Source organism: Aquarana catesbeiana, linkage group LG07 (genome assembly GCF_042186555.1).
Source record: "Aquarana catesbeiana isolate 2022-GZ linkage group LG07, ASM4218655v1, whole genome shotgun sequence".
NCBI lineage: Eukaryota > Metazoa > Chordata > Amphibia > Anura > Ranidae > Aquarana > Aquarana catesbeiana.
This window is the reverse complement of record NC_133330.1, coordinates 252,433,927-252,454,793: the sequence shown is the minus strand read 5'-3', so window position 1 is coordinate 252,454,793 and position 20,867 is coordinate 252,433,927. Positions and strand designations below refer to the sequence as shown.

Below are 20,867 nucleotides of genomic sequence, written 5' to 3'. Positions count from 1 at the left end.
ATGCAAAGCCCATTTGAGATTGTGGCTAAAGTGGAGAATGTGAATTACAGAGTTCAACTGTGCAAGAAGAAACCTTATCAGCTTTATCATTTAAATTTGTTGAAGCTCTGGAAAGATACAGAGCTGGTGATTGTCCTAGCAGGTGTAAGGCTTGAGCCTAAAGGTTGGTGTGGTGTTGGCAACTACACTGTCAAAAAATCCAAACCTATGAAGTGAAGGAATTTCTGCAAAGGAGAAAGAGATATTTTCCAATTTACTAGGACTTACTGATAGTATTAAGCATGATATCATTACTAAGTCTGGTGTAAAGGTTTGTAAGAGACCTTTTCACATCCTACAGACTTGAATAAAGGCTGTCTTGAATGAGGTGAAGAAGATGTTGGTACTGGGAATAAATGAAGAATCGTAGAGTGAGCGGTTGAGCCCTACTGTGTTGGTTCCCAAGATCAATGGCACTCTGCAGTTCCACAGTGATTTCCAGAAGCTCAACAAATTTTGACTCCCATCACAAGCCCTGGATGGATGAGTTCATTGAAAGACTAGATTGAACCTGATACATCACCAGTTTGGACCTTATAGGGGTATTGGCAGATGCCTCTAACCAAGGCTGCCCAGAAAAGTTTTTTTTTTCCTTCAAATGGATACTTCAATAAAAACAAATGCTTTTTGCCCTTTAGATTGTTCCAGTCACATACCAATGGACAATTACTGTTGTGACCACACGGGAGATACACCTTAGTATATCTAGACAACTTTATCATTCAGTAGAGACAGGGAATCCTGTTTGCCCAAGTTCCAGACAGTATTAGACCCCCTGAGGAGAACAGTATTTTTTCCCCTACTGAGATTGCCAGTTTACCCAGCACCTATAGACATTCTATTACATCCAAGCTATAGAAGCATTAATTATTACAAAACAGGACCTTGACTGAAGATGATATTGGGGGTGTCCTTGTTCTGTTCCACTCTCCCTTAGATTCTTGCACACAGTATATTATCATGTTCCCAGAATGGTAGGGTTTGCACACTGTAATGGAATTAATGAGCTCCTTTTAAAGATTCCTATCACCTTTTTTTGTTTCCTGTCTTGGAAATGCTTACACCTGTATAGTGATAAATAGGTTTTGTGATACTGTTTTTTACTGGCCACCTACCCAAACACCCTAAATGAGGTGAATGCACTTCAATGAAACACATAAGGGTTAAATTGAAACTGCAGAGTGCAAAATCTGCTGCAGCTGTGCATGGTAGCCAACTATCTTCTAACTTCAGCTTGTTCATTTAAGCTTTGAAAATAAACCTGGAAGCTGATTAGTTTCTATGCAGAGCTGCACCAGAGTTTACACTCTCCAGTTTTAGTAAATCAACCAATTTAGTAATTATCACTCACTGAGTCTCTAAGTACCTGTGCTCCATTTTGTATCAATACTGGAGACATTTACACTGGTTAAAGTGTCTAACATATAAATACTCTATACTGTAGGAGAAGATATCTGTAAAACAGTGATGTAGAAATCTGAGATCTTTGAGTCCAATACTTTAAAGTCCCATAATGTACATATTAATAGTGATCGGTTCTTTTATCCATAAAAAGGAGCATCCTATGGCCTTTCTCAGTCAGGAATTAACTGCAGCTGAGAAAACCTGTGCTTTAATAGAACAAGAATGCTTTGCCATTAAGTGGGCCCTGGACTGACTCTGGTATTAGCTCTGATGGCCCGTACACACGATCCGAAATTCAGACGAAAAATACCACTTTCGATGCGATCGTACAATAATCGGAGCATTAGTAGAGCTTTGAGGAGCTGATCACGACAGTTCATCCAATATTATTTGATCGAACAAGCACAAACATTTTCCTTGTATGATACCAGATCGTACGATTTTCGTTTAGTCAGTACAGTTGTCGTCCGAAAATACAATACAAATACGTTACAACACATGACATGACTTCTGATTTTTATTTCTGTCGTATGAGAATTTTTGTGACTTTAGTAACCTATTCAATTTCTACTTGTGACTATTAAGCAAAGAAAGTCGTACGATATGTCGTACGATATTCGGATCATGTGTACGGGCAATTAGGAAGAATATTCAAGCTTACCTCTGACTATGCTTTTCATACATGGATATGACAAAATAGGGGCAAATGCTAGGGTGAGACAATGGTTTCTTGTGCAATAGGTATTCCTGTTTGTGGTGGAGCACAAACCCAGTAAATGTCATCATTAGAATGAAAAGTATATATCTACTTTCTTTGTTCTGCAGTTGATGGGCTCTTTAGGATCCACCACAGCATTAATAGGTGATAGGTGATAGGACAGATAAGGAAGTATGAAGAAAATATGAGCCTGGGTTCACACTATAGCAATTCGGGAACCAGCACGATTCCAGTGCCGGTTCCCCCATGGCATCTCTCCCACAGGCAGTTCACACTGCCCTCTGTGAACCGCTGTGGGTGTCAATACAATGCTAATGACACCCCCAGATCGGTTCACAGATCACAGTGTGAACTGTGGATTCAGACAGGAATCAGATTGCATGGGTGTGAACACCCTTGAGATCCATTTCCAGTGCGGGGGGGGGGGGGGGTCCCTGCACCTTTTTTGTGCAAATCCAATGTGAGTTCAGCCATACAACTGTATACAATTGGCACAGCAATGCGGGTGTGAATCACATGCGATGTCTGTGTTCGCATAAGTGTGAACCCAGGCCTAAAAAAAGAGTTCAAATGTCTATTTGTGAAAGAACCCCAATCAAATCTGTAGCACCACTCCAGGCTCCACTGATTCAGTCAGCCGATGATTCAATCCCTGTCGTGTGTAGTTCCAACAGGGCTCATCTTGCCTGATTGTCAAAAACCTACAAGGGATAGATGGAAGCCCACACCGAAAACCACTCAGTTTCAAGTATGACAGGAAGGCTTCAGCTCCATCCCCTCCAGAACCACGCTCTCTAACAAATATCACTTATCATGGGCTTGATCATAGAGGTTCTATGAGTAAACTCATGACAGATTACGAAGTGCATTAGAGGGCGTGGTTTGGGAGGGGATGAAGCTGAAGCCCTCCTGTCATACCTGAAACTGAGAGGTTTTCAGTGTGTGCTTTTATCTCTCCCTTGTAAAACCCAGTACAAGTTTGGATTTTCGGCAGGGAAATGTGTAATGACAGACTGTAGGCCTAAAATCCAATCGTTAGTACGCTCTATCAGACAATTGTTGTCCAACTTTCTGCCAACAAATGTTGGATGGCAATCTAGTAAATTTTCAGCGGACAACGGTCTGTTGTCAGATTTTCCTATCGTCTATACACAAGTCCGTCACACAAAAGTTGAAAGTACAAACATGCATGCTCAGAATCAATGCTCACTAAACACGACATTAGCAGAAAGTGCCCAAAGGGTGGCGCTCAAGAGCTGAAATTCCTCGTAGTACGTCACTACGTTCCTGTTTGTTGGCCGACAACTGTGTACCGTTTGTATGCAAGACAAGTGCCTGGCACATGCCCTTCGGACAAAAGTCTGACGCTTTGTTATCCAACAATCTGATCATGTGTACCATGCTTAAGTGTCTAAATGTGACAGTTACCCTTTATGTATTTAATATCCATGAGGATGGATGGGAAATCATTCAGAAACCACATTCCTGATCTGCTAAACGAGGGTACTAATAAGCTGAGGATCTACTGAATGGGGATATTGCTGGGCACCTGCTGAATGGGGGTACTAATAAGCTGGGGTTCTATTGGCCACCTTTAAAACAAATGGAAAATCAACACACACAGAAGATTTGCTAAGCTTCATTAAAGCAAAAAAGCATCACTGAAGCTTTACAGAAGCATCAAAAACATATTTTAAAAAAGTATGTTGAATGTTAGGCGCTTTAATGTGTGTTAAAGTCAAAGCAAGTGTAAACGAGCCCTTTGTCATAGACTTGTATGGAGACGCTTTGAAGAACAATGAAAGCAATATAGGGTATAATTTTTGAAGCAAAGTAAAGCATACACAACGTCTAAAAAAGACTGTAAGTTTACCATTTTATTTAGTGATAGGTGCTTTGATTTTAAAAAATGGTGTTTTAAAAAATGGTGTTTTTGATGCTTCTGCAATGTTTCTGTGATACTTCATTGATGCTTTGATGATGTTTTTGGTGGAACTTTGCTGGTGCTTTTTTTTTGAAGCTTTAATCAAGCTTGGCAGATGCCCTGTGTGTGTGTTGATATCTCATACCTGCAATTTCTCCAAAGCAATGCGAAACTAAAGCTGAATAAAAGCCTCTCAAAAGCTTCAGGTGCTTCAAGCAAGCTTTGTCATAGACTTCTATGGAGCCTTTGAAGATGCTTTGAAGCAGCACTAAAGTGGCATGGGGTATGGGGGGGCGGAGCTAGCAGCGGACATGTGAGCAGCTCTTCACAGGAGCTCCGGCCGGGACGTAACATATTGCCTATATCCTGAGTGTCAGAGACACGGATCCTTTACAACATCGGCACCCCCTTACTCACTGGACCCTGCAGATCATCAGGGTATGGTTAAATACGGGCCGGCATCCATGGAACCGGCAGCGGAGCGTTTATCCCGCTATGCCTGGGGAGTCCAAGATGGCGGCGCGCACGAGGCAGCAGACCAGGGCCCCAGCAGAACACAGCAGAGCGGAGCTGACAGATCATCCCCACACCCTGGGAAGGTAAGCCCGCTGCCCCGCAGATCTCCAGGTAAGAGAAGAGGCTTATCCCTGGATAGACTCCCCTGTGATGATACAAGAGATACAGAGTCAGCAGACGGTGCAGAGGAACCCTCTTTAAAGCAAATTATGGAGGCCATTTACACCTGCCAAACTACTTTGACTGAGCATATTGATGGGATGAGGGCAGAAATGTCCTTTCTGAAGCAGGATGTGCAGACCATTAGAGAGAGGGCCTCAGAAGCTGAGCAAAGAATTAGTGACATGGAGGATGTTGTTGTGCGTTCTATGGAGGATAAGGTACAACATCTACATACAGAAATAAATGCCCACACAGATAAGCTGGGAGACACGGAAGACAGACAAAGGAGGAACAATGTCCGTTTTGTAGGTTTCCCTGAAAAAGCTGAGGGAACGCAGAAGATTTTTTAGAGCTTTGGCTTAAAGATAATATGGCTGACACTGCTTTCTCCCGCTTATTCACCATAGAAAGGGCACACAGGATTCCTTCTAAACCTCCTCCTCCTGGAGCACATCCGTGCCCTATGATTGCCCGCATTTTACACTTCAGGGATCGTGAAAGCATACTTAGAGCAGCTCGCACTAGATGTGAATTTGCAATACAATGGGAATCGTATTTCCATCTATCCCAACTTTTCTGCGGCCACTCAGAAACAGAGAGCCAGCTTCATCCATGTTAAAAAAAGACTCCGAAACTTACAACTTACTTAGAGTATGCTGTACCAGGCGAAACTAAGAGTGGTGGATGGAGGAAAGGTGTCGTTCTTTAATAATCCTACGGAGGCCTCAAGATGCCTGGATACCAGAGGGCGTCGCAGCCCAGACGAACACCGGTAACTGAATAAGGGGATAATTGCTGAGTACACATGATGTTTGTTACAGGGCACCCTATACCAGCGTGTAGAGGTGACCATGGTCATGATACCTTCTGACACTACAATGCTATGGCGTAACGTCCCGCCTGGATCGACATACAGTATATATCACCACTTACCTGGACTGTTCCTGATATAGGAGAGAGAGGGAGGAGATAGGGACTACTGGAGATTGCTTTTTTTGTTCCCCCATTGGGTTGTTATTTTTATTTTATTTTTTTCTCTCATATCTCTCTCCCTCAGGTATTTTCCCTATCCTCTATAGGAAGATAACCCCTGGTTGAACTGTCTCAGGATTTTAAGGTCGATTTTACACCTTTATATGACACATCATATATGATTATGTGGTGTTTCTTTTCTTCTTAGAGAACTGTGACCCCCCGAGGTCACTTTAATTTTTCTGCCTTTTGGTTATGGGAGTCAGGCACACAACAAGTTGGGGGTGTGTGCAAGGTGGGGGGGACGGGGTTCATGTTACTGTTCAATGTTGGTTTGTGCTGTGTGCTGCTGGTGTGTTTTGTTCTCTCCCCACGGGATATCTGTCCATTCAGAATGTGACTTGCAAGCAAGTATTCCCGGGTACCTTACATTTATCTTTTCTACATGTAAATGGAGGGTAAGATAACGCTGTTGTCATGGAATGTGCGTGGTATGAACTCCAAGATTAAGAGATCTCTCATCCTTGACTTCATAAAACGATACAAACCTCATATCATACTATTGCAAGAAACGCATTTGCAGGGATCTAAGGTCATGGCACTGAAAAAAGCTAATGTAATGAGAGTACTTCATGCCGAATACTCAAAGTATTCTAGGGGTGTAGCTATTCTAGTCACCAAAAAAGCTGCAGCGCACATATTACAGGTCAAACTAGATCCGAATGGCAGATATGCTATCTTAGTCTTTCGAATGTATAATGTGTCTTTAACGTTGGTATGTGTCTATATTCCACCCCCATTCTCCTTCCCAATATTAGATAATATTATTAAGGAGGCTATACTGATTGCTCAGGGCCCATTACTACGTTTAGGAGATTTAACGCAGTGTCGGATGGAGCTCTAAGTAGACATGGGACCGTTTCTGAATCCCGCCATAATTTATCCTCATGGTTGTAGAGTTATGCACTCACTGACGTATGGAGACAGAGGAACCCTGGTGTCAGGGAGTACTCATGTCATTCTGAGACCCATAAGACATTCTCTAGAATAGACTTGGCACTGTCATCTATGGATGGCCTTCCTTATATATCCGCTGTCAGACATCTCCCTAGAGCTATATCAGACCATTCTCCTTTGGAGGTTACGTTGGATCTGAACGCTCCACGGGGAAGGAGACAATGGCGGATGAATACAAAATGGCTCCAGGAGGACTATATTAATATAAAATGCAAAGAAAGCATTGATTGCTATTGGAAGGAGAATGGGATGGAAACACCATTGGCCAATCAGTGGGATGCCTTTAAGGCAACTATGAGAGGGGTATTTGCCTCGGAAACGAGGAGTTTCACCAAGGCACTCAATTCTGATGTGAAAGATGCAGAGATTAAGGCCTCGGAAGCTGAAAGGGAATATATTCATGATTCATCTCCAGGTAGATACCAATCTTGGCAAGACAAAACACCACAATATAACGTACTTCTAACTGAGCACACTATTAAAACAGAATTACGTCAGACTAGATCTTTCTTTGAGTTTGGCGATAAGAGTGGACGCCTCCTATCCTTTCTGGCGAGTCCGCTTTATGCCCCGGTTTCGATAGGGAAGATCAGGAAACTAACTGGCAAGGTTGTTGAGGAACCCCAAGAGATTCTAAACACCTTCCTGTATTTTTACGAAACCCTTTACCAGACACAAACCCAACACACTAATCATGAATCGGCACAATATATTGAGAATTTAATTCTCCCATCATTAGATCAGGAAGACAGTGCACTTTTGGAGCAGCCGATATCACTGGAGGAAATTAGTGGCGCAATCTCCTCCTTCAAACCGGGCAAATCACCTGGCTTGGATGGGTTCCCGGCTGAGTGGTACCAGTTGCATAAAGAGCAACTGGTGCCAACACTACAAAAAGTTTCTATAGCTGCAGAAAGAGAAGGCATATTACTGGAGTCTATGCGGGAAGCTTTAATTGTAGTGCTACCCAAACCGGGGAAGGATCTGCAGGAATGCGAGTCATACAGGCCAATCTCTTTGATAAATTCCCACGTTAAGATACTGGCCAAAATCTTGGCCGGTAGATTGAAGTCGGTGATCCTTAAACTAATTAATTCAGATCAAACTGGATTTATACCCGGCCGCTCTACTCAAATGAACTTACGTAGACTGCATGTTAATCTTCAGACCCATCACCTGAACAAGGGTAAACAAGTTGTAGCGTCTTTAGACACCAAAAAGGCGTTCGATTCCGTAGAATGGAATTATTTATTTTCCCTTCTAGGTAAATTGGGTTTTGGACCAAAATTTATCTCATGGATTAGACTCTTGTATAATGACCCTCGAGCAAGTATTAGAGTAAATGGCTCCGTTTCTGATTCTTTCAAGATTCATAGGGGAACGAGACAGGGTTGCCCCCTGTCTCCTCTTCTATTTGCTCTGGCCATAGAGCCACTAGCTGCTAAACTCAGAACTAATGACATTTTACAGGGGTTTCTGGTTGGAGACCTGGAAGAGCGTGTGTCGCTATACGCGGACGACATGCTCCTATATTTGAGAGATTCAGACACGTCACTGGCCACGGCAATCTCATTGATTCGGGAGTTCGGAGATTTCTCTGGCTTCTGAATCAATTGGACCAAGTCAGTCCTCTTTCCGCTGGATCTGCAGCCGGACTTAATCCTTCCAGCCCAGTGCCCTCTGGCCATTGTAGAGAAGGTTAAATACCTGGGAATAATGGTCCAACTACCAGTAGATTCATTCATTGAGGCCAATTTGTGGCCTATAATTAGAACATTTAGTGAAAGAATACAGAAATGGAAAGATCTTCCACTTACACTCTATAGTAGGACCAATCTATTTAAAATGGTCTGCCTCCCGAAATTTTTGTACATGCTATTTAATGCACCAATATATATCCCGAAAAAAATATTCAAACATATAAATTCCCTATTGACATCTTTTCTATGGGGTAATAAGGCTGCTAGGGTCTCTCTGGAAATGTTACAACCACCAGTTCAGAGAGGTGGTTTGGCAATACCTGACCTACGCTTATACTATTTAGCATCTCAATTAGTATTTATCCATTGGAGAATGTTCACACAATTAAATAATGCAGTAGAAGCAGCAGCAGTGACTTCATATGAAACCTTACTGAATTTCTTTTTTAGGGGAGAAGTCCCCACTGAAGGGGGCAAAGAGATACTCAAATCTGCTAAAAGGATATTGGGGATCTGTATAAAACATATAATAGATAATCCTCTTCACTTATCCCCTAATGCTCCGCTATGGTTTAACCCTAACCTAAAAGAATTTTTCTGTTTGGAAGACGGATTTCGATGGGCCAAGTACGGGCTCACATACTTACATCAGTTGTATATCAAAGGGGAACTGAAATCCTTTTCACAGTTGAGAAGATAATTGAATATTCCGGAGACATGGGAATACCAATTCACTAGATTGAGACATGCTGCCCATGCTCAATTTGGTGTTGGACCGGTGTCACTGGAGAACTCTAAGATAGAAAGATTACTTGCAAATCCAGACCATACTAAATGAATATCTACATATTACAATACACTAGCAGAAAGGGAGAATTCTAGAGAAAGTAAACTTAAAGAAAAATGGGTGGAGATCATTCCAGAAATTACAGAAGATCAATGGGAGGGAATTCTTGCATCATATTTGCGTACGGTTATTTCTGCCAGATACAAACTAATACAGCTTAGGTACTTGCATCAAATGTATTATACCCCTCTGAGGCTCTATAAAATGGGACGAAGGGAAGACCCCACTTGTCATAAATGTCTGATGGCAGAAGGATCCTTTATACATATGGTATGGGAATGTGACAGAGTGAGACCATTATGGTCACAGGTGACCCAATTTATTGCTGACACTTTAAATATACCAAACATCTGTAGCCTGCTTCTAGGCCTACTAGGGATCATAGAAGATGAAGTTATGAGCAATAACATGAGAACACTACTAAGATTACTGTTTTACTATGTAAGAAAACTAATTGCACTTCACTGGATCAGAAGAGACTACCTTACATTGAACGCCTGGAAAGGTTTAGTTAATGCCAACATCACCATGTATAAAATGACGTATGAATCCAAAGGATCGAACAAAAAATTTAATAAAATCTGGGGAAGATGGATTAACTCTGAAAACACGCTACAATCTGTCTTGTAACTGCGCAAGTTAACCATATCTTTCAGATGATAACTAAGAGATCTCATGGGGAGTTGAATCACAACAGCACACAGCACAAAGGGTTTATGAGGGACATTTCCCTCTGGTTTTTGGATTACTGTATGAATGATATAGTTTCTGCCTATAGGAACGTAAGATATCTTTTCTACTGTGCTTCTGTTTAGACAAAGTTTAGTTTTGTCTTGGTTTTTCAAAAAAAAAAAGCAGCCAAATATTTAAAGAGCAATGACAAACTATAAAGCGATATAATAAATGTATTAATCTTTTATATGTATGCAAATATTAGAATCTGGATACACCTTGGATTGTACTATATATATATATATATATGTCTATTGCATTTTGCTAATAACGTGTATGACTATTTGGCAAATAAAAACCTTTTAAAAAAAAAAAAAAACAGTATAAAGAAATAAAGTATAGGTAATATAATGTAAACTCTTAAAAAAAAAAAAAAAAAAAAGTGGCATGGGGTATAATTTTTTGAAGCAAAGTAAATGCAAGGTGTAAACAGGACTGTAAGCTAACTATTTTTATTTAACGACAGGAGCTTTGACTCACATTCAGAGCTTTAAAAAAGCGTGTCCGGAGCCATGTTTTGAAGCAAGTGTAAACGAGCCCTTAACCACTTCAGCCCCAGAAGATTTTACCCCCTTCCTGACCAGAGCACTTTTTACAATTTGGCACTGCGTCGCTTTAACTGACAATTGCGCAGTCATGCAATGCTGTACCCAAACAAAATTTGCATCCTTTTTTTCCCACAAATGGAGCTTTCTTTTGGTGGTATTTGATTGCCTCTGCGGTTTTTATTTTTTGCGCTATAAACAACAAAAGACTGACGATTTTGAAAAAAAAAACAATATTTTTTACTTTTTGCTATAAAAAGCATCCCCCAATTTTGAAAAAAAAAAAAACAAATTTCTTCATCAGTTTAGGCCAATATATATTCTTCTCCATATTTTTGGTAAAAAAAATCGCAATAAGTGTATATTGATTGGTTTACACAAAAGTTATAGTGTCTACAAACTATGGGAAAGATTTATGGCATTTTTATTATTTTATTTTTTTACTAGTAATGGCAGGGATCTGCGTTTTTAGCGGTACTGCGACATTGCGACGGACAGATCAGACACTTTTGACACATTTTTGGAACCATTGACATTTATACAGTGATCAGTGCTATAAAAAAGCACTGATTACTGTGTAAATGTCACTGGTAGTGAAGGGGTTAACACTAGGGGGAGATCAAGGGGTTAAATGTGTGTTCCCTTATGTGTGTTCTAACTGTATGGGGATAGGACTGGGTAGAAGAGGAGACTTATCACTGTTCCTACTTACTAGGAACAAACAACATGTCTCCTCTCCTCTGACAGCACAGGGATTTGTGTGTTTACACACACAAATCCCCATGCTGGCGCTCATGCACGCGATCACACGCGCCTTCAGGTGGCCAAAACAGGGAAGGACGTACGCAGGAGAGCCATTGTGCCGCAGTATATCTGAGTGAGGCGGTCGGGAACCGGTTAAAGATTTTTTGAGTAAATAGATGCATACGATGCATATATAGCATAACCGGCATCAATTGACATAAACCACTGAATGTAGTTGATAAAAAGCGTATAATAAGTAGTTGCTTCGATATGTTTCACAATGAGCTTCTTCTACTTGACAAAGATCTGTTTTATAAAGACAGACATGTAGACAAAAATCTTTTAATGTTTAAAAGGTTTTAACTGAATGATACATATCGTAATAAAGTATCTTTTAAGCAATATATGTGTTTTGATTGGCTGGCACCCAATAAGTCCTATTATTTATTATAAATTGTTTTCTTTCAGCATCATCTGTCCTTAAAATCTGCAGGTTGTCGGGCAGTGCTTTGTTAATGTGTCTCTTTCTTGTTAGGTGAATGCATTCTGTGATGAAAACAGCCACAACAAAGAAGCACCAAATGAACACAACAGATTATGTAACTACCAGAGCACATGGGAAGTGATTATGAAATCTCCTGACATGACTTCTTCTGTTCCACTAACTAACCCCAGTATTGTACCTCCTTCAGTCTCACTACTTCAGTATAAATAGAGAGTTGTCACCTTGGTCCTTGATGTTTCAGGAAGTATGAATGAGGTATGGATCATGCATTAACAGTATAAGAACTCTGCAAATCTTGTTGAAGAACAAAGCCATGTCAGCTACAGCTTCCAAAGTTTAGGTGCACTTGATGATCACATTGAAATAAATATTTTTATTCAAGAAGACAGTGTGAAGAAATGGTTAAAAAAATACAGTATAAAAAAGTATAAAAAATGGAGAGGATCTTCCCTAACCTTTTAAAACCAGTTGCACCCTCAAAACCGGCTCAACCCCAAAATAATAATAATTTAAAGGTGTTCTGTAGTCATAGCATGTACTTTTTAGAACATCAGCATTGCAATAGCAATACAAACAATAATTATTTTTAACAATCTTATATAATCTTAAAAAATCCCCTTTCATGTTATGGTACTGCCCTTCTGTTGGCCATCTCTTTCCAAAATGTCCTGGATTTTCTGCATGCTTTACAGCGTCTCCTCTGCTCTGTACTTTCAATATCAATTTCTAAGGACTACATATCCCAAGGTACCCTTAATGATTGCAAGCAGTGATTCCTGTACAGACTCCGCCTGATAGAACTCCTCCTCTCAGAACCTCTGTAGTACACAAGGCAGGCTCTGTGAAATGTGTGACACAGCAGTGCCCACTAACAGGACATAGTGAATACGTGTCACAGAATGAAGTTAATATGTGGAGATATTTAAAAGGTGCATTTGCAAACTTCATAGTCAATCATGTTAATAAGAGTAGGCTAAAGGAAGATATTTTTGCTTCAAGCAAGACAACACTGGACTCCACAATCTAGTATATATATATATATATATATATATATATATATATATATATATATATATATATATATATATTTTTTTTTTTTTTTTTTTTTTTTTTCTGAGACAAGGACAAGTAATAGAGATTAAATTGATTTTAAAATAAATGTGTTCTCCTTTATATTTATTGTTATACAATTAATGATAAAGCCAACCTTTCTTTAGTGCTGTAAAGGGCTCTTTCCTCTTTACCTTCCGTTATATAAGACCAGTGGCTGTTACGTCCTTTATCCCTCCAACCACTGGTCTTGTGTACCTTCCTTGCTATACTACTTTAGACAGCATGTCTTGACATGATTGCATCCAAGCACACTGTAGTGAGTGGACCTACAAGTCTCAGACCTCCAGTCTGAGTCGCCCACTGTAGCTGCATTCACCCTCAGCTGTGCACACCCCCAACACACAGCCCTCAGTTCTGCCCTCATCTCTGCATGCCCATGCGTCCACCACATCCTACATTTTCCTTAGCATCATGGGAAATGGTTTTTCTCTTTCCTCATGCGAAGGTGATATGTTGCAAGATCTAAAGTCCTCCTCTCAGTGCCTGGAAGCAGAATGAATTTCTGAGGACTACCATGACATCACTGTATTATAAATACACATTACACAACATTACAAGGGCAGTCATATACAATTAGTTCTTCCGTATGACCAGCTTGAATGTATTCTATTCTCAGTAATTCTTCTTTTGACCTGAATGTTGTTTTTATTCATGTTCCATGCAGCATAACCGCATCTCTCGCATGTACCAAGCCTCAGAAGTGTTTATAATGCAGATTGTTGAGTCTGGATCCTATGTTGGCATAGTTATATTCTCCAGTGGTGCAATTGTGAAATCTGAACTGGTAAAGATAGTTGACACATTCCAACGGGAAAAACTGAAAAATTTTCTTCCAAAGACAGCTACTGGTGGTACAAACATTTGTGCCGGAGTACGTAAGGGATTTGAGGTGAGTTGGTTACATGCAAAATTATTCATGATAATGTTAATTATGTATACAGTTATCTGACCTTCTATGACCTTCTTGCCCTTATTACCCCAACAACCTTAGACAGAGGGGTGGCTGTGGATGTGTTATACTTGAATTTTGCAAAAGTGTTTGACACAGTTCCCCTCAGATGGCTAATGTGTAAGGTAAAGTCTACAGGCTTGGAAAAATCAGTTTGTAGATGGATGGAAAACTAAAAGACTAATGCTGGCCATACACTATACGAAAAATCGGCCGAACACATTTTCGAAAAACGAACGTTCGACCGTGACCGCAAACGATCGTGCCATCATGTAAGGACCGATAAATTGTTCAGTGGACATGAATAAATAATTTTTTGTTCGTTTTTTTACATATACCTAGTGCAGACAGTTCGGACGGGAAACACATTAACCTTGCAATTTATCGTACGTTCGGCAGAAATTTTCCAAACTTCCCGTTCGTTTTTTTTCCACAAAAACGTCACAAACGATTATTGATTTGTGCCCATTAACTTGCCGAAAAACGAAGGAAGTGTCTATACGAACGATTTTTCGGCCGATTTTTCGTATAGTGTATGGCCAGCATTAGTCTAAAAGATCGCATTCAGAGAGCAGTAGTTAATGATTCTTACTCTGAATGATCTAAAGTTATCAGTGGTGTACACCAAGGTTCAGTGTTAGGACCCTTCATTTTTAATACATTATAAATGATATAGGGTCTGGGATTAACCACTTGATGACCGCCGCACGACGATATACGGCGGCAGAGCGGCACGGGCAGGCAAAAGGGCGTACATTTACATCCTTGCCTTCCCACGGGCGGGGGGTCCGATCGGACCCCCCCCCCGGTGCCAGCGGCGGTCGCCTTTGGTCTGGCAGCGATCAGAGATGAGGGCGAGGCCATCAGATCGTGGCCCCCCCTCGCGATCGCTCCCAGCCAATGAGAGTACACAGAGGCAGGGGATGTGATGTCATCTCTCCTCGGCTCGCAGTTTCCGTTCCGGCGCCGAGGAGAGAAGATTGAAATGTGAGTGCACCAAACACACACACACAGTAGAACATGCCAGGCACACATTACACCCCCCTTTACCCCCCGATCCCCCCCGACCCCCCCCCCCCCCGATCACCCCCCCCTGTCACACTGACATCAAGCAGTTTTTTTTTTTTCTGATTACTGCATGGTGTCAGTTTGTGACAGTTACTGTGTTAGGGCAGTTAGTATTAGCCCCCTGTAGGTCTAGGGTACCCCCCTAACCCCCCCTAATAATGTTTTAACCCCTTGATCACCCCCCGTCGCCAGTGTCGCTAAGCGATCATTTTTCTGATCGCTGTATTAGTGTCACTGGTGACGCTAGTTAGGGGCGTAAACATTTAGGTTCGCCGTCAGCGTTTTATAGCGACAGGGACCTCCATATACTACCTAATAAAGGTTTTAACCCCTTGATTGCCCCCTAGTTACCCCTTTCACCACTGATCACCGTATAACTGTTATGGGTGACGCTGGTTAGTTCGTTTATTTTTTATAGTGTCAGGGCACCCGCCGTTTATTACCGAATAAAGGTTTAGCCCCCTGATCGCCCGGCGGTGATATGCGTCGCCCCAGGCACCGTCAGATTAGCGTCAGATTAGTGCCAGTACCGCTAACACCCACGCACGCAGCATACGCCTCCCTTAGTGGTATAGTATCTGAAAGCATCAATATCTGATCAGATCTATGCGTCCCCAGCAGTTTAGGGTTCCCAAAAACGCAGTGTTAGCGGGATCAGCCCAGATACCTGCTAGCATCTGCGTTTTGCCCCTCCGCCCGGCCCAGCCCAGCCCACCCAAGTGCAGTATCGATCGATCACTGTCACTTACAAAACACTAAACGCATAACTGCAGCGTTCGCAGAGTCAGGCCTGATCCCTGCGATCGCTAACAGTTTTTTTTGGTAGTATTTTGGTGAACTGGTAAGCACCAGCCCCAAGCAGCGTCAGGTTAGCGCCAGTAGCGCTAACACGCACGCACCATACACCTCCCTTAGTGGTATAGTATCTGAACGGATCAATATCTGATCCGATCAGATCTATACTGGCGTCCCCAGCAGTTTAGGGTTCCCAAAAACGCAGTGTTAGCGGGATCAGCCCAGATACCTGCTAGCACCTGCGTTTTGCCCCTCCGCCCGGCCCAGCCCACCCAAGTGCAGTATCGATCGATCACTGTCACTTACAAAACACTAAATGCATAACTGCAGCGTTCGCAGAGTCAGGCCTGATCCCTGCGATCGCTAACAGCGTTTTGGTGAACTGGCAAGCACCAGTGGCCTAGTACACCCCGGTCGTAGTCAAACCAGCACTGCAGTAACACTTGGTGACGTGGCGAGTCCCATAAGTGCAGTTCAAGCTGGTGAGGTGGCAAGCACAAGTAGTGTCCCGCTGCCACCAAGAAGAAGACAAACAGGCCTGTTGTGCCCATAGTGCCCTTCCTGCTGCATTCACCAATCCTAATTGGGAACCCACCACTTCTGCAGCGCCCGTACTTCCCCCATTCACATCCCCAACCAAATGCAGTCGGCTTCATGAGAGGCATTTTCTTTATGTCCTCCCGAGTACCCCTACCCAACGAACCCCCCCAAAAAAGATGTCGTGTCTGCAGCAAGCGCGGATATAGGCGTGACACCCGCTATTATTGTCCCTCCTGTCCTGACAATCCTGGTCTTTGCATTGGTGAATGTTTTGAACGCTACCATTCACTAGTTGAGTATTAGCATAGGGTACAGCATTGCACAGACTAGGCACACTTTCACAGGGTCTCCCAAGATGCCATCGCATTTTGAGAGACCCAAACTTGGAACCAGTTACAGTTATAAAAGTTAGTTACAAAAAAAAGTGTAAAAAAAAAAAATATATATATATATATATATATATATATATATATATATATATATATATAAAATAAAAAAAAATAGTTGTCGTTTTATTGTTCTCTCTCTCTCTATTCTCTCTCTATTGTTCTGCTCTTTTTTACTGTATTCTATTCTGCAATGTTTTATTGTTATTATGTTTTATCATATTTGCGTTTCAGGTATGCAATTTTTTATACTTTACCGTTAAGGCCCCTTTCACACTGGGGCGGTGGGGGCGTCGGCGGTACAACAGCGCTATTTTTAGCGCTGCTGTACCGTCGTTCTTGCAGCGGTATTCGGCCGCTAGCGGTGCGGTTTTAACCCCCGCTGGCGGCCGAAAAATGGTTTAAATCCCTCGTACATCGCGGCTATAGCCGCAGTATTACCGCGGTATAGCCGCGCTTTCCCATTGATTTCAATGGGCAGGAGCGGTGAAGAAGCGGTGAATACACCGCTCCTTCACCGCTCCAAAAAAGCGGTTTGCAGGACTTTTTTCACCGTCCTGCCTGCGCACTGCTTCAGTGTGAAAGCCCTCGTTTAGGGGCGGTTTGCAGGTGGTATTTTTAGCGCAATACCGCCTGCAAACCGCCCCAGTGTGAAAGGGGTCTTACTGTGTTTTATTGTTAACCATTTTTTTGTCTTCAGGTACGCCATTCACGACTTTAAGTGGTTATACCAGAATGATGCCTGCAGGTTTAGGTATCATCTTGGTATCATTCTTTTCAGCCAGCAGTCGGCTTTCATGTAAAAGCAATCCTAGTGGCTAATTAGCCTCTAGACTGCTTTTACAAGCAGTGGGAGGGAATGCCCCCCACCATCTTCTGTGTTTTTCTCTGGCTCTCCTGTCTCAACAGGGAACCTGAGAAAGCAGCCGGTGATTCAGCCAGCTGACCATAGAGCTGATCAGAGACCAGAGTGGCTCCAAACATCTCTATGGCCTAAGAAACCGGAAGCTACGAGCATTTCATGACTTAGATTTCGCCGGATGTAAACAGCGCCATTGGGAAATTGGGAAAGCATTTTATCACACCGATCTTGGTGTGGTCAGATGCTTTGAGGGCAGAGGAGAGATCTAGGGTCTAATAGACCCCAATTTTTTTCAAAAAAGAGTACCTGTCACTACCTATTGCTATCATAGGGGATATTTACATTCCCTGACATAACAATAAAAATGATTTAAAAAAAAAATGAAAGGAACAGTTTAAAAATAAGATAAAAAAGCAAAAAAAAATAAAGAAAAAAAAAAAAAAAAAAGCACCCCTGTCCCCCCCTACTCTCACGCAAAGGCGAATGCAAGCGCCGGTCTGGCGTCAATTGTAAACAGCAATTGCACCATGCATGTGAGGTGTCACCGCGAACGTCAGATCGTTTGAAAAATCGCTGCGCAAATACTGTGTGAAAAAAAAAATGAAACACCCACCATTTTAGTCTGTAGGGCATTTGCTTTAAAAAAAATATATAATGTTTGGGGTTCAAAGTAATTTTCTTGCAAAAAAAAAATGTTTTTCATGTAAACAAAAAGTCTCAGAAAGGGCTTTGTCTTCAAGTGGTTAGAAGAGTGGGTGATGTGTGACATAAGCTTCTAAATGTTGTGCATAAAATGCCAGGACAGTTCAAAACCCCCCCCAAATTACCCCATTTTGGAAAGTAGACACCCCAAGCTATTTGCTGAGAGTCATGTCGAGTCAAAGGAATATTTTATATTGTGACACAAGTTGCGGGAAAGAGACAATTTTTTTTTTTTTTTGCACAAAGTTGTCACTAAATGATATATTGCTCAAACATGCCATGGGAATATGTGAAATTACACCCCAAAATACATTCTGTTGCTTCTCTTGAGTACGGGGATACCAAATGTGTGAGACTTTTTGGGAGCCTAGCCGCGTATGGGACCCCGAAAACCAAGCACCGCCTTCAGGCTTTCTAAGGGCGTAAATTTTTTATTTCACTCTTCACTGCCTATCACAGTTTCGGAGGCCATGGAATGCCCAGGTGGCACAACCCCCCCCCCAAATGACCCCATTTTGGAAAGTAGACACCCCAAGCTATTTTCTGAGAGGTATAGTGAGTATTTTGCAGACCTCACTTTTTGTCACAAAGTTTTGAAAATTGAAAAAAGAAAAAAAAAATGTTTTTTCTTGTCTTTCTTCATTTTCAAAAACAAATGAGAGCTGAAAAATACTCACCATGCCTCTCAGCAAATAGCTTGGGGTGTCTACTTTCCAAAATGGGGTCATTTGGGGGGGTTTTGTGCCACCTGGGCATTCCATGGCCTCCGAAACTGTGATAGGCAGTGAAGAGTGAAATCAAAAATTTACACCCTTAGAAATCCTGAAGGCGGTGATTGGTTTTCGGGGCCCCGTACCGGGCTAGGATCCCAAAAAGTTCCACACATGTGGTATCCCCATACTCAGAAGAAGCAGCTAAATGTATTTTGGGGTGCAATTCCACATATGCCCATGGCCTGTGTGAGCAATATATCATTTAGTGACAACTTTGTGCAAAAAAAAAGAAAAAAATGTGTCACTTTCCCGCAACTTGTGTGAAAATATAAAATATTCCATGGACTCAACATGCCTCTCAGCAAATAGCTTGGGGTGTCTACTTTCCAAAATGGGGTCATTTGGGGGGTTTTGTGCCATCTGGGCATTTTATGGCCTTCAAAACTGTGATAGGTAGTGAGGAGTGAAATCAAAAATTTATGCCCTTAGAAATCTTGAAGGCGGTGATTGGTTTTCGGGGCCCCGTACGCGGCTAGGCTCCCAAAAAGTCCCACACATGTGGTATCCCTGTACTCAGGAGAAGCAGCTGATTGTATTTTGGGGTGCAATTCCACATAGGCCCATGGCCTGTGTGAGCAATATATCATTTAGTGACAACTTTTTGTTAATAATAATGGGTTCAACATGCCTCTCAGCAATTTCCTTGGGGTGTCTACTTTCCAAAATGGGGTCATTTGGGGGGGGGGGGGGGGGGTTGTACTGCCCTGCCATTTTAGCACCTCAAGAAATGACATAGGCAGTCATAAACTAAAAGCTGTGTAAATTCCAGAAAATGTACCCTAGTTTGTAGACGCTATAACATTTAAGCAAACCAATAAATATATGCTTATTGACATTTTTTTTACCAAAGACATGTGGCCGAATACATTTTGGCCTAAATGTATGACTAAAATTGAGTTTATTGGATTTTTTTTATAACAAACAGTAGAAAATATCATTTTTTTTCAAAATTTTAGGTCTTTTTCAGTTTATAGCGCAAAAAATAAAAACGGCAGAGGTGATCAAATACCATCAAAAGAAAGTCTATTTGTGGGAAGAAAAGGACGCAAATTTCGTTAGGGTACAGCATTGCATGACTGCGCAATTAGCAGTTAAAGCGACGCATTGCCAAATTGGAAAAAGTCCTCTGGTCCTTAAGCAGCATAATGGTCCGGTCCTTAAGTGGTTAAAAATACAATTTCGTCTTTGCAGATGACACCAATCTATGCAGTGGAATAACCTCCTTACAGGACTTACAAGCCGACCTCAATGCACTTTAATTGGGCAACTATGTAGCAAGTGAGATTTAATGTTGATAAATGTAAAGTTATGTACTTGGAGGCTAAGAATATGCATTCATCATACATACTAGTGGGGGCACAACTGGGGGAATCAATGGTGAAGAACAATCTGGGGGTTCTGGTAGATCATAAGCTTAACCACTTCCCGCCCAGCCTATAGCAGATTGACGGCCAGGCGGTGGTTCAGTTATCCTGACTGGGCGTCATATGACGTCTTTCAGGATAACATGCACGCATCGCAGCGAATGGTGGAGCGGTGTGTCAGTCTGACACACCACTCCACCGAACTTGGTAAAGAGCCTCCGGCGGAGGCTCTTTACCACGTGATCAGCCGTGTCCAATCACAGCTGATCACGATGTCTATAGGGAAAGCCGTCAATCGGCTTTTCCTCACTCGCGTCTGACAGACGCGAGTAGAGGAGAGCCGATCGGCGTCTCTCCTGACAGGGGGGGTCTGCGCTGATTGTTTATCAGTGCAGCCCCCCCTCGGATGCCCGCACTAGATCACCAGGGAAGCCGCTAGGACCACCAGGGAAGCGGGCAACATGTGGATGGCCAGGTATGTACCCCATGG

General features: G+C 42.1%; 1 protein-coding gene across 1 annotated transcript in view; it reads left to right on the top strand.

The window, feature by feature from the left end:
* Positions 1 to 20,867, top strand: part of LOC141103519 (calcium-activated chloride channel regulator 1-like) — a 117,478-nt gene that overhangs the window by 29,857 nt on the left and 66,754 nt on the right. The window contains 2 exon segments of the mRNA XM_073593193.1: positions 11,856 to 12,080; positions 13,603 to 13,827. Coding sequence (XP_073449294.1) covers positions 11,856 to 12,080; positions 13,603 to 13,827 — 450 coding nt within the window.